The following is a 13,136-nucleotide window of genomic DNA, read 5'->3' on the forward strand; positions in this document are numbered from 1 at the left end:
CTGGTGTCTTGCTCTGTCCTGTCCCTGGTATAGCTAGAGAGTAGAAGGGAGGGGCCAGCCCAGCTCTGGAGCCCAGCCCAGTGGTCTGACTCGCATGGCACCATGCCACATCACTTTCAAAGGCAGCAGCAAGGCATGAAGCAAGCAGAGCGCAGCTCACAGCTGTAGCCTGCCTTTGCCCCGTACAAAGATCAGGGGGCCATGTGCCCCCCCTTGGCTGCCCAGTGCCGTGCCCCTGGAGGAGGCGCCGGACTCTTCCCAGGGGCAGTGCAGGGCAGGTGCAGGGGTCCTGTGGGCTCCGTCCCCAACAGTGCAGCCTAGGCTAGCCCCATTCCGGGTCCCCCTGGGCAGTGCAGGGCTGGGGCTTTTGCAGGGTGGTGAATTCACAGGGGCCACCAGTGCTGAGCAGCGACTCTGGGAACAGGGGAAGAGATGGGTGCAGCGGACCCCAGCCCTGATCCCAGGCCTGGCTCTGCTCCAATTCCTGCCTGGTCCCAGCCCCATTCCTGGGTGGGGCGGGGGTGTGTGAACTCTGCCCCCTCAATGTCTTTTTCTCCCTCTGCCTATAGATCACTGTAACCAGTTTATGTATAATGTCTGTCCCTCTAGCTTGGCCACAGGCTAACAGTTGACCTCTTGATTTATTGTGTCAGGCCCTCATGCGGTATAATAAGTCTTTTGACTGAAATAGTCCTTCATTGTTTTACAGCGGTAGAGATTCTGCTCTGTTCTTCTTGACTGTCAGCTCTACGTGTAAACTTCCTCTTGCTTCGTCTTTACATGAACTCTTTTTTTCTTTTTTTTGTTGATGAGAATGCTTCTCTCTCTCTCTCATTTTTTTTTCTGGTCCCCTGCTCTGGATGGAGAAGTTAAAGAAAATGTGTTTCTATTTTCCATTCTGGTACTATTTTGCAGTTCCTTACACAAGAAGGAATCAATCTGTTTAAATTTAAAAATGCAGAGCCGGTTAGCAGTAGAAACTGCTGGAGGCTGGAAGATCAGGTTGCAAGCTAATGTTTTCATCCTTTGCAGAAAGCAAGATGAATGACAAGATTGGTCCCCAGTTCAGTAGGGTTCTAAAACATGCACCTAACTTTAAGCAGAGAAATAGTCTAGATTTTAGTTGGATTATCCTTTTTTACTAAGCATATTCCTAAGTTCTTTGCTGAATTAGGGGCTTGAGGATCCTTGAAACAATGTTTTTCCCATACTGTGGTAAGAGATGTTGAAAATTACATACATCCAAAAGCAAGAATGGGAAAAGAAAGGTCTTGATTATTTTACAGCAGTTTGTTTTACACTCTTCTCTTCCATTTTTTTCATTTCTTTCATTTTGAAGAGCAAGTGATAGTGAAGTGTCCTTTAAGTTATTGGCAGTATAAGAGTGATGTTGTAGCCATGATGGTCCAGAAATTATTCAAAAGCTTGTCTAACTCTATCTCAAGAGTTGAAAAATTAATATAAAAAAAGGCAGGAGAGAATTTTTTGTGTATTTATTTTTGTTCATTTTGATCCTTGAGGTATTAGCAGATTTGCTTTCACAAGTTTTGGTCTGCAGAAAAGTATCGTATTAGGGCAGGGGTTTTCATTTTTTTTGGAGCAGTGTACCCCCAGAAGCCGGACGTGGACTGTGGGAAGGAGCGGGGCATGGCCAAATATGGAGCGGCAGCAGCTGCTGCATATGAGCTTCTCCTGACCCCTGTGTCTGGCTAGGCCGGTGGCACCTGTGCAGCAGTGCAGGATGGTGCGTGGTGGCCTTCTCAAGTTCACAACCCCAGTCCACAACCTCTGCTGTAGGGCCAAATCATGCCCTGCTTATTCAGATATTTCCACTGAAATCAATTGTGTTAGGAAGCAGCATGCAGCAAACAGAAGCAATTTGGTGCATGGACTGGACCTAGTGCCAGCACAGCAGGCCAGTCAGGGGCATGCATAGGACATAGGGCACACACTGCATGTGGACCTGTGCTGGCTCTGCACACAAGCTGCATGCAGTGTGCAGGGCTGATCCAGGGCATGTGCTGCATGAGCTGTCCATGCTGGACTGGCCTTGCATGCTGGTTCTGATTTGTGGGGCCGGTCTGTGGAGCTGATCTGGCCTGCAGGCCAGCCTTACGCCCCTCATCTGGCCCTGCAGGGGTAGAGGAGTTTGACGCCCTTGATCTGTAATATGATAAATGACAATAAAAGTCTTTTTGTCTAGAACACTGTAGCAACTGCTAAGGACTATGAATTGGCATATATCTTGGATGCTATTGCAAACATCTTTGTCTTCACTTAGCTCATCTCACAGTATCATCTTGTTGTTGTTTTACATTTGGTGGTAAAATCTCTTAATAGATTTGGCACTGATTTAGGCCACCCATCTACTTGTGACATAAGAACAATCCTCACTGTCAAACAACAAGGAAAAAATTATTTTCCAAGTTGCCATCATTTCGTGCCACAGCTACTAAAACCTACTTCTCATAAGCTGAAATTTCTACTGCAAAAATAATTTCTTGCCTAACGGTTTAATCATATGCACTTTGCCCTTCCAGTGATGCCCAGCCCTAATCATTTGTGCTCCGTGTTCTCATCTTTGAGACTTGACACAACTGAATTTTTGCTGATCTTTGCTTTCCCCTGCCTTCTGATTGCAGATTTGTTCACACTATTCAAGATACTTGCTTTGGTTCCCCTCTTTGTCTCTTTTTTCCCATTTGCGTCAGAATCCTTTCCTTCGTGCTGTTTCCTAAACCTGGAACTCTCTACTGGGTACCATGCGTCATTCCGCTCTTCATTTAACTCCCTTCCCAAAAGCAACTTTTCCCGGGAGGCTTACAAAACCTTGTGAGATTTTTCTAAAATCAGGATCAGGGATTTGCGTGTCATTGATTCTTGCTTTCTTCACTTTTTCCTTACCTACAGCTGATCATGGGTGAAAAGAAAGCTAGAAATGTTTTTGATTTCTCTCTCAAAATCCTCTTATGGCATATAGAGTTAGCCCAGGTATGTACCCTGCTATTTCTGTTTTCCTTCTTCTCCTTAACCTGTTCCCAACTATTGCTTGCTGTATCCACTTTTTACTTATTTCCTTAAATATATTCTAAATAGGAAGCATAGCATATCAGTTTAATAGAGCTACATTTTCTTTCTTTAGTCCATCTTCCTACTAAGGTCATTGGGAAACTCTACCTTACTCAGTTTCAAAGCAGAATAAGGACTGCAACATCTAGCATATGGACTGTAAATTTAGCGTGTTAGACCAGGTCACACTCTACTTTTGAAGTTGTTCTTCGTGTTATAAGTTTTCCCCTTTAGTCTTCAAGTGAATAAATCCTGGACAGGAAGAATTATCATAATTTAAAAGGTTCTGACAAATAGCAGCTGTTATTGGTTCACGGTCTCCAATTGGTTCCAGGCATCCCTGGTTTTGATAAGACTACAAGAGCATCCCAGAATTCCCTCCCTACAGCTTTTCCTAATGCCATTAAATGTAACATCATGATTAGTGGTGCCTTTGGAATTGATTAACTGACATCCTGCAGGACTGATAAATGCTATAATTTAATATTTTCTCCTGAATGTCCTGCCATTTTACCTCGCTCATCTTTCTTATTGTATATGCAACCCTTTCGGAAGGCACTGGTCAGCAGCAACAAGGGCCAGGTTCAATTTTGGGGTATTAAATATACTTTATCTTGTCTCAAAGCTCTACCCAGACCACCTGGGAAACCCTAGATGAATTACTGGGGTGTCCCACATAAACGAAACCCCTTCTTTGCAAGCAGTATAAACACAAACACCCAAATTTATTACATAAAACAAAACAAAACCCTCCATTAAATATAATTATAAAACACTATTATCTACAAAACAAAGTCTATAGGTGGCACCTTCTTGGGGAAGCTTCATCCATACCCAGGCAGTCTGGGACTTGGAACTCCCCAGTGTGTAGTTCCAGGGGCCTGCACCCCTATACCTGTACTTCAGCAAGGGGCTGGAGAGGGGGACCCACACTGGAGGGTCCTGAACTGCTCCTTGGGTTCACTGTGCCATGGGGAGCTGCTTGACAGTGTGGGTCCTGTGTTGCAAGGGGTCTCTGTTGCCCCTAGAGAAGTGGTAGAGCACCAACCTCCACTTCTGCATAATGGTCTTGAAGGGTTAACTGCAGCTTTTGTCAGCATAGTGCACCCCACAATTCCTAGTCCCAATCCTAGCTGTGCTGGGCAGAAACCTGCAAAAAAAAAAAAAAAAGAAAAAACCCACTCAAAGGAAAGGTCAGGTCTATCTTGGCATGGGTCTCAACTACAACTAGTGCCCAACCACACCACTTTGTTCGGACAGAAACTTCAAAAAGGGACAAATGCTGGCTGGGCCTATACTGCACTGAGGCATGAGTGAACACTGAGGCATGGGTGAAGAACAAGTAGTGCCAGGTATCACCCTGGCCCAAATCTGTTGGCCAGAAATATAGCTGGGGTTTAGCCACACAGGCTGAATGCAAGAGCTGTGAAACAGCAAAAAGGGCCCAGGCCCATGACTGCAGCCTGGACATCCAGTCTTAGCTACACCACAATGCTGAGATGCTACAGTTCCCAAACACAGGGGCCAGTAACTGCCAGGACCCATTCCTGGACAGTTTGCTTAGGGAATTGATCCCCCCATGGCATTAACCCACTTAAGACAAAAAGGGGAAAGAGGGAGGAAATAAGAGTTTCAAACTAAGAGACAGACTCTTTCTCCCTGTACCTGAGGCTTTCCCATCCCACAGTTTTTGCATGGCCTCTCCAGTGAAGGGAGGAGAGGAGGGAGAGATCCCCTTATGGGGAGCAGGTTTCTTGGCTCCCAATGAAGCTGTGCAGCTCTTAGCAGCCCCAGGAGAAAGAGAGAGAGAGAACAATGTGAGTTGTATACATCTGGTGTGCCCAAGCCTTGTCCAGTCAGGAAGGGCCACATTTCAGTCTTTCTCCCAACCAATCTGCCTGAATCTGCCTCTGCTTCCTCTGGCCAGTCAAGCTAGACGGTTTTACATATTTCCCCCAGATACAGCCCCAGCTTGCCATGCACTGCGCACATGGCCAGAACAACTGGGGCCATCTTGCCCACATAGAAACATACAGATACAACCCCCGCCCCCATAAGATATGACCCTGTGCATCTGTGTCTGTGGGAGGGTGGGTGTTACATATGTTATGTTAGATAGTGGATCGAAGATATATACTTTAGCTTTGATTGTAAGCTATTCTGAGCCATTTTTAGGAAAGGGCAGCATATAAGTCTAATAAATTAATATTTGTATACAAATACATTTTTGGAGAGAAGTTTAATGAGTTATTTGAAGGGGCCTAAGAAATGGAGATGCTTCTTTTGCCTTGATTTTTGAGAATGAGGGTTGGATTCTGAACTTAATTAGGGACCATGAAAATCTCTATTTTTTTTTTTTTTAACAATGAGACTTTTTTTTTTTTAAAGAACTCAAGTTCTTACTTCCACTGAAAGTATCCATTGACTTCAATGGGAGTGAAGTTAGGCTAAAGCTGAACATTTTGGGGCAAGTTACTCTTGACAATTCCACTTTAAGTATGTGTAAAGACAAATCTGAGCTGCTGGTATTCGGAGACGAGAAGGTTGCAGAACATTGTACTATGTCCAGGAACTAGAGTGAAATGCTATTTCCCTCTTTATGTATAAATGGCAGGTTTCCAGTCACGTAAGTGGCATTTTAGCACTATTGTTAAGGTAGTGTTTTTATTTTTCCCAGCAGAATGGCCATGTAAGTGTAAACTGAATATGTACAGTAAGCTACACTGGACAGGCATATCTGTGCACACATTTTGGATGGGTACCTATGTCTAGATCATGAAAATATAGCTGGTCAGAAACCATGACTAGTGGGTGGGATACAGAGTGGCCCCCATGTTTTAGTCCCACTATCTGTCTGAGCAGTCAAAACCTTTGCCCAAATAGCAGAAGATAATAGGTTTTCCCCAAAAGGGCTATGGATCTGCCTCTCTCTTCCTGGCACAGTACTCTAACCACCATGCCACAACCTATGCATTATCCAGACCCCTATTTGGCTTGGGGGGGGTCTTCAAAAAGAGAAGGAAATATGTAGGAATGGACGGTAGAGAGCAAACCAGAATGGGTCAGTAGGGTGGCCACTGATCTGGATAGGAGTGGGTCTTGGGTTCTAGCCTGGACCCTTGCTTCCCACTGTGGCAGAAACGTCACCACTAAACTGTTTTCCATCTGTTTTATCCAATAACGGACTTAAATATAAGGGGTAGTGGCTTAACGTCAAAAGGAGGGCTAAAGAGGGGTCAGGACAACTTGTGGCCTGATGCTTAAAGCACCATGCTGCCAAGTTAGAGACCGATTTTAAACTCCCTATAGGTAAAAGGGGCCTAGAACTCAGGTCTTCTGCTTGCTGCTGAAGTACCCTAACCACTTAGTTCTTCCTGCACCTCTAGTTTAGACATAAAAGAAAATAAAATTCTGCCTGTAATGGCAGATTGAAAAATACCATACTAAGGGTGTTAAATGAAAAATACTAAAATAAGGAATATTCAAAATAAAGGCTAGTGATCCCCTTTCTGTTTATGGATTTATTCTGTACATAAGAAGACATGTTTTAAATGATGTTTGTAGTGAGATTTCTTGGGGTGTTTTTCTTATATGAATGGTTTGTGACTGTCTCTCTCCCCTTCGTGAGCATTGAATGTCTCCCTCTGATCTTTAGTGACCTCTCTTCTGGGCTTGAAAAACATATATTTAAAAGAATAAGTTCCTTGAATGTGTTTTCTTTCTGGATTTCCATAACACAGATAATAATGTTGTGATCTCAAATTATCTGAGCTGGCATATCTACTTTTTCCCTATCCCCCCACCCCCCAAAAAAAATTCAGCCTGTTTTTGCATACTTTTGTTGCTGTTGGTAGAAGCAGGTAAGTGTAATTGGTGTGGCAGTTAGTGAATTCTTGTGTGAGGAAAGGAGAAGCAAAAATAATTGAGGAACTCTAAATGAACACAGAATATGTGATGTCTCACTCAATTCCTGTTCAGTGTTTATCACTTCAAAATCAGAAACGTGAGAGACTTAAAGGGCCTTGATTCACTGCTGCATAATTCCAGTTTTCATCAATGAAATTTAAAAAATTGAACTAGCAAAACCCTGAAGTATTGCTAGTAGCAAACTGAAACCTTTCTGCTATCTACAGGAAAAAAACACTCCACACCTAACCCCAAACGCTTCTAGATCATTCACACACAATTTTTGCCTAGTGCCTCTACTTGCGGAATATTTTCAATAACAGAAAGAGACTAAAAATTCCTTTACCATGGGAAATGATTAATTTTCCCTCTCAAGAATTGCAACCTTGACATGTTGGAGAGGCTTCTGCACTACCAGGAATCATGAGATTAATGCCGATTGGAGTCTTGTACTTCCAGTAGGGTTGCCCATGGCAGCAAGGCTGAGAGTGAGTTTTCACGCACACAGTGTTTAATAAATAAATACATTTCTAAAGACTTTCAGTAGTAGAGCAAGCTAATGAAGGAGGGTATTCTTCACAGTGGCTGCAAAGTTGGATGCAAAGGATGCAGCAGAATCAAAACTTTTCTGGTCATCTAGGGTGCCTGTACACATGCTCCAACACATTTTAGTTAGAATATGTTGGATCAGATTGAGTCGTCTGAAGCGTTCCAGTATGCCTCACCATCACATGTATTCAGCGTCCTGTATTTCAAAATGGTAGGGGGTGGTGCTTTAACTAAAACTCATTGAATGAGCTTCAGTTAAAGTGCCCCTGTGGCCAGTTTGAAATGTGGGATGCTGAATACACTTGATGCTGTGGCATTTTACTTAGAGTGACTGTCTGGGAGCTGCTTTAATTAAAATGCCCCTTCCCCCACCTTGGAGCTTGTGTATAGTTTTTCCTTGCCATTGGATTAAGGTTTCCTTCTTATGAAATATCATGTGGTTGCTCATGTGCAATGGCACCCTACATTAAAATAAGGCATGCTTAGGGATCGGGCATTAAAATACGACATACTTGCCTCATAGCAAGTCCTGTGGGTTAGTGGTGACAAGGGAAGGTACTAGTGATTACCAGAAGTTCCTAGTCACGGACCTACACAAAGGCAATAATTATATGGTGGTCATTTTGTACTCGGAACAGAGCTGCTTGGTTGCTTCTGTGAAGCCTATGAAATGTTTGTACTTATAGTCAAGTTCACTGAAGTCAAGGCACTTTACCAACCCACCTCAAACCAACCAGCTGCTCCTCCACATATGACAACTAGAAGACAGTCCATTGAGAATATTAAGCATTGATCCTGCCTGGAAAAGCCACCTTTCCCAAAAAGTAAATATAGAGGATGACATTTAACAGTGGATAGAATCTGTCTGTGCTGTCTTTGGACGTCTCTGAAATCATATTGGATGGTCATGACTTCAGGACCCGAACCGATCTTCTTGTCTACCAGGCTGTTGCCGTCCCCGCCTTGCTGTATGGATTTGAAACTTGGACAACACATCAGAAACACCTGAAAACCTTGGAATGTTACCATCAGCAATGCCTTTTGAAAATCCTCTATCATTCGGAGGGACAGAAGAATGAACACCAGCCTTCTGTAAACATCACCAGCTTCAAAACCATGTTTATATGCACCAGCTCTGTTGGATAGCATAAGGATGCCTGACAACTAGCTCATGAAACAAGTCCTATACTCCCAGTTCACTGATGGTCACTGCTCCAGAAGTGGGTGAAAGAAGAGATTCAAGGATACATTGACAGCCAGTCTAAAGGAATGCAATATTAACATCAATACCTGGGCAGCTCGTGCACTGAATTGTCCCCAATGGCACTGTGATGTCTGACAAGGTATAGATCATGTCAAGTAAACTCATTTCACTATGAAGGCAGTAGACATGAGAGACAAAGGGAAAGAACTGTGACCTGACATCACCGAGATACACTCCTGTCTCCTAGAACTGTCTGCCATGTCTGCAGTCAGACATGAGGATCATGGATTGTCATCTCCAGACACACTTCCCTATTTACTGGAAGACTTTTGTCCTTGTATTGAGGGACTGCCACCACCACCAGTTATTTTTCCCATTTCAATAAACTTGCCTATTCAAGTAAATATGTGCAGAAAACAGTATGGGTTATATGTCAAATGTACAGCAACATACCCAACTCCTTTTAAAAATCTTCACAAGCCCTAGTGAAGGTGCTACTCCATTGGAAATGTGCCAGTGAAACTTTCTCCATTTTCAAACGTCATTGTAAAAATGCACAACTTGGGTAACCTGTGATGTAGAAGAAGTAAGGCAGCAGATTGGCAAGAGCAGGAATTAAACAAAGATGCAGTTTAAGATGATCTTTTAGTAGGTTATAGCAAACATGAAATATCTATTTAAAAATTAGTATGCTATGCAGCTTCTGCAAAAATGTCCATTTATTTTTATTCATAATCATTTCCTTGGTTATTGTAGCTTTAAAGTGATACTGTAGCCATGATGTTCTGGAAATTATGCGAGAGAGAAAAGCCATACGGTCCCTAATATCTAACAAAAACTAGTAATCCAAACCAGCAGACAAAGGTGGATCTGTAACACCAGAATTCACTTTGGAACTGGAAAACTTCATCAATCTCTCACATTTCCTTAGTTATATCATTTGTGGCTCTGTCATTTTCAAAGTAATAAAGACGGGGAAGAGGTGACTTGTCTGTGAATGGTCTTGAAAACAGAGCAGTGTTACTACCCAAAAAAAGCAAAAACTAACAGAAAAAATGGAGGGAGGATTATGGTATCTTTACTGGATTACGTATGTACATTCCTCCTGAAATGCTGCATGCAGAGCAGAATGCAGGAGCCAAAAGAATTCAGCTATGTGATGTACTAGACTGGCAAGTTTTTCATTTCTTTTGCTGTTTTATGACATTACAAGGAACTAACCAGATTTCATTTAAGCTCCAACATGCTTAGTATGTTGAACACTCAATACACCTAAAATTTTTGAAAACATGTCATCAGAGTCCCCTTGTGGGCAATAAAAGATAATTGCTCAGGCTCCCATTTTGACTCTTCTCAATTTCAGACATGATTTGCCTAGGAACATGCCTTGAATTCTATCTCCCAATACCCCCATGGCTCTCAATCTGTGTCAGAATTAAGATGCATGTTTTAAGGTGTGAAATCAGTGCATGCATATTCAAGTATGTTAAACTTCAGCTTAAATCCTGACCCTCCCATTAAATGCTAAGACTCAGGGATCTAAAGTTACTTTACTCCTGAAGGAGAACATCTCTAGGGGGTTATAACAAGCTTTATTTATCTTGTGCCCATTGACTTAACACCTTAAGTTGATTTACCTTGTCTTTTCAGTGTTTCCTTTAATTATGTCCTGTAGTTCCCTGTTTACACATAACCTAGAGAATGTCATGGCTAATTTTGCAAAACACAACTTCTTAATTTTTGCAAAATGCCTTTTTTTCTATTGAGTTCATTGAATACTTATAGACTAACTTATGTGATAGTTAGACACATTCTTCCTATGGTTATGCAGGCTCTAATTTTAAATTTAGCCTGTTATATTCAGCATCCAGACTTGCATTTGGGTCTTCAGTTTGAAATGTATCTAAAAACCTATTTGAACACCTTAATTCAGGATATGAATAACTGACTTTGTTTAAAAAGTTAACTCATGGCATGCACATGTATATCTCTGTGTATATACGTTTGTTTAATATTGTGTTAAATATGCATATACATCCTTGCTATGGACCCAATAATATGTATTGGTATTTAATGTATTTAGCTCACATTAACAATCTGCTTAAGTATAGGCGATACCTTTCCTATTACTACAGGAAAGGACAATTAATATTTGTGTTCACTATTCTAACTATTTAGTTTAGAGATGGGGTAGTTGATAGAAATAGTAATTAAAGACCAGAAAAAGCCCTCAGTCATGCTACTTAACTAATTAGCTGAGCCATGCAGTTTTGCTTTTGGTCACCCCAAGATAGAATTGAAGCTCATAAAAATGTGGGGAACAAAATTAATCTTTCTTTTTGAAACATCACAAACCACAAGGATTTGTTTTTATGTAATGGCTTCTGTGTTCACAATACGTTCATCTTGTCAGTATGTATTCAAGACCACCAGCTTCATTTTATTTCAAGCCATCTTTTAAGTTATGGTAACACAAGATGACTAGATGTGTTTTGGCAGGGGGAAAACTAATCTAATCCATGTACCACCATATGAAAGTAATTTACTAGGGGTTTGCGGAAGAGCTCAAATTTTCAGTGTAACCCACAATGACATTTCTTCCCCTCTCTTTATATCTAAACAGATCCAGCAATGGGAGCAGAACCTGGAGAAATTTAACATGGATCTCTTCAGAATGCGCTGCTACCTGGCCAGTCTGCAAGGAGGGGAGCTACCAAACCCAAAGAGTCTTCTGGCTGCTGCCAGCCGTCCCTCGAAACTGGCACTAGGGCGGCTGGGTATCTTCTCTGTCTCATCCTTCCATGCATTGGTGAGCCTAAATGCATTTTACGTGGCTACCACATAAAGGGATCTTCAGCTTATCATTGGTGACCTATTTCATAGATTTCATAGACATTAGGGCTGGAAGGGACCTCGGGAGATCGAGTCCAGCCCCCTGCCCAAAGGGCAGGAAGTCAGCTGGGGTCATAGGATCCCAGCAAGATAAGCATCCAATTTACTCTTGAAGGTGTTCAGTGTAGGTGCTTGAACCACCTCCGATGGCAGACTGTTCCAGACCTTGGGGGCTCGGACAGTAAAGAAATTCTTCCTTATGTCCAGCCTGAAACGGTCTTGCAGGAGTTTGTGACCGTTCGACCTCGTCATCCCTTGGGGCGCTCTGGTGAACAGATGTTCCCCCAGATCCTGGTGGTCACCCCTGATAAACTTATAGGTGGCCATCAGATCACCCCTGAGCCTGCGCTTTTCCAGGCTAAAGAGTCCCGTGGCTCTCAGCCTGTCATCGTAAGATCTGTTTTCCTGACCTCTGATCATGCGCGTGGCTCTCCTCTGGACTCTCTCAAGCTTCTCCACATCCTTTTGAATTGTGGAGCCCAAAACTGGACGCAGTACTCCAGCTGCGGCCTCACCAAGGCCGAGTACAAGGGGAGAATGACGTCCCAGGATTTGCTCGAGAAGCATCTATGGATGCACGCCAGCATTTTGGTCGCTTTACTAGCCGCAGCATCGCATTGCAGGCTCATGTTCATCTTGTGGTCAATGATGATCCCCAAGTCTTTTTCTTCTGTAGTGCTAACCAACGTAGCACTGCCGAGCCTATGAGGGTGCTGCAGGTTTTTCTTCCCAAGGTGGAGAACCTTGCATTTTTCGGTATTAAACACCATGAGGTTCTCGTCTGCCCATTTGCTGAGCTTGTCCAGGTCAGCCTGGATCACCCGCCTATCTTCTGGCGTGGATGCTTTGCCCCAAAGTTTGGTGTCATCGGCGAACTTGGCCAGTCCACTCCTAACTCCAGTGTCCACATCATTAATGAAGATGTTGAACAGTATGGGTCCCAGGACAGAGGCTTGAGGGACCCCACTGGTCACAGGGCACCACGATGAGTGACTGCCATCAATCACAACCCTCTGGGTCCGACCACGAAGCCAATTTCCCAGCCAGCGGATCGTGGTGGAGCCAAGGCCACAACTGGGCAGTTTGGCCAAGAGGTGATCATGGGATACCAGATCAAAAGCTTTTTTGAAGTCAAGATATATGACATCAATCTCTTCTCCCTTGTCCAGGTGATAGGTCACCTGGTCATAGAAGGAAATGAGATTGGTCAAACAAGACCTACCCGCAACAAACCCATGCTGGCTGTCCCTTAGAATGTTATCCTGGGCCAGTCCCTCAAGGATGGCCTCCTTAATAAACTTTTCTAAGATCTTCCCCAGGATAGAAGTCAGGCTAATGGGCCTGTAGTTAGCCGGATCCACTCTCCTCCCTTTCTTGAAGATCGGCACCACACTGGCCTTCTTCCAGTCTTCGGGCACTACACCAGAGCGCCGGGAGTTTTCAAAGACCCGTGCCAGGGGCAGGGCTATGACGCTCGCCAGCTCCTTGAGTACCCTGGGGTGCAGGTTGTCAGGGC

The 13,136-nt window shown here is 43.4% G+C and overlaps 1 protein-coding gene across 8 annotated transcripts in view; it reads left to right on the forward strand.

Moving 5' to 3' along the window:
- Window positions 1-13,136, forward strand: part of TIAM2 (TIAM Rac1 associated GEF 2) — a 272,880-nt gene that overhangs the window by 151,284 nt on the left and 108,460 nt on the right. For all 8 annotated transcript variants that reach the window (XM_090041639.1, XM_090041658.1, XM_090041651.1 and 5 more), the window contains one exon: window positions 11,352-11,537. In XM_090041639.1, the coding sequence (XP_089897765.1) occupies window positions 11,352-11,537 (186 nt within the window). The remainder of the gene's footprint in view (window positions 1-11,351; window positions 11,538-13,136) is intronic.

The sequence above is a fragment of the Crocodylus siamensis genome, chromosome 1 (assembly GCF_052110815.1).
Source record: "Crocodylus siamensis isolate JL-2025a chromosome 1, ASM5211081v1, whole genome shotgun sequence".
NCBI lineage: Eukaryota > Metazoa > Chordata > Crocodylia > Crocodylidae > Crocodylus > Crocodylus siamensis.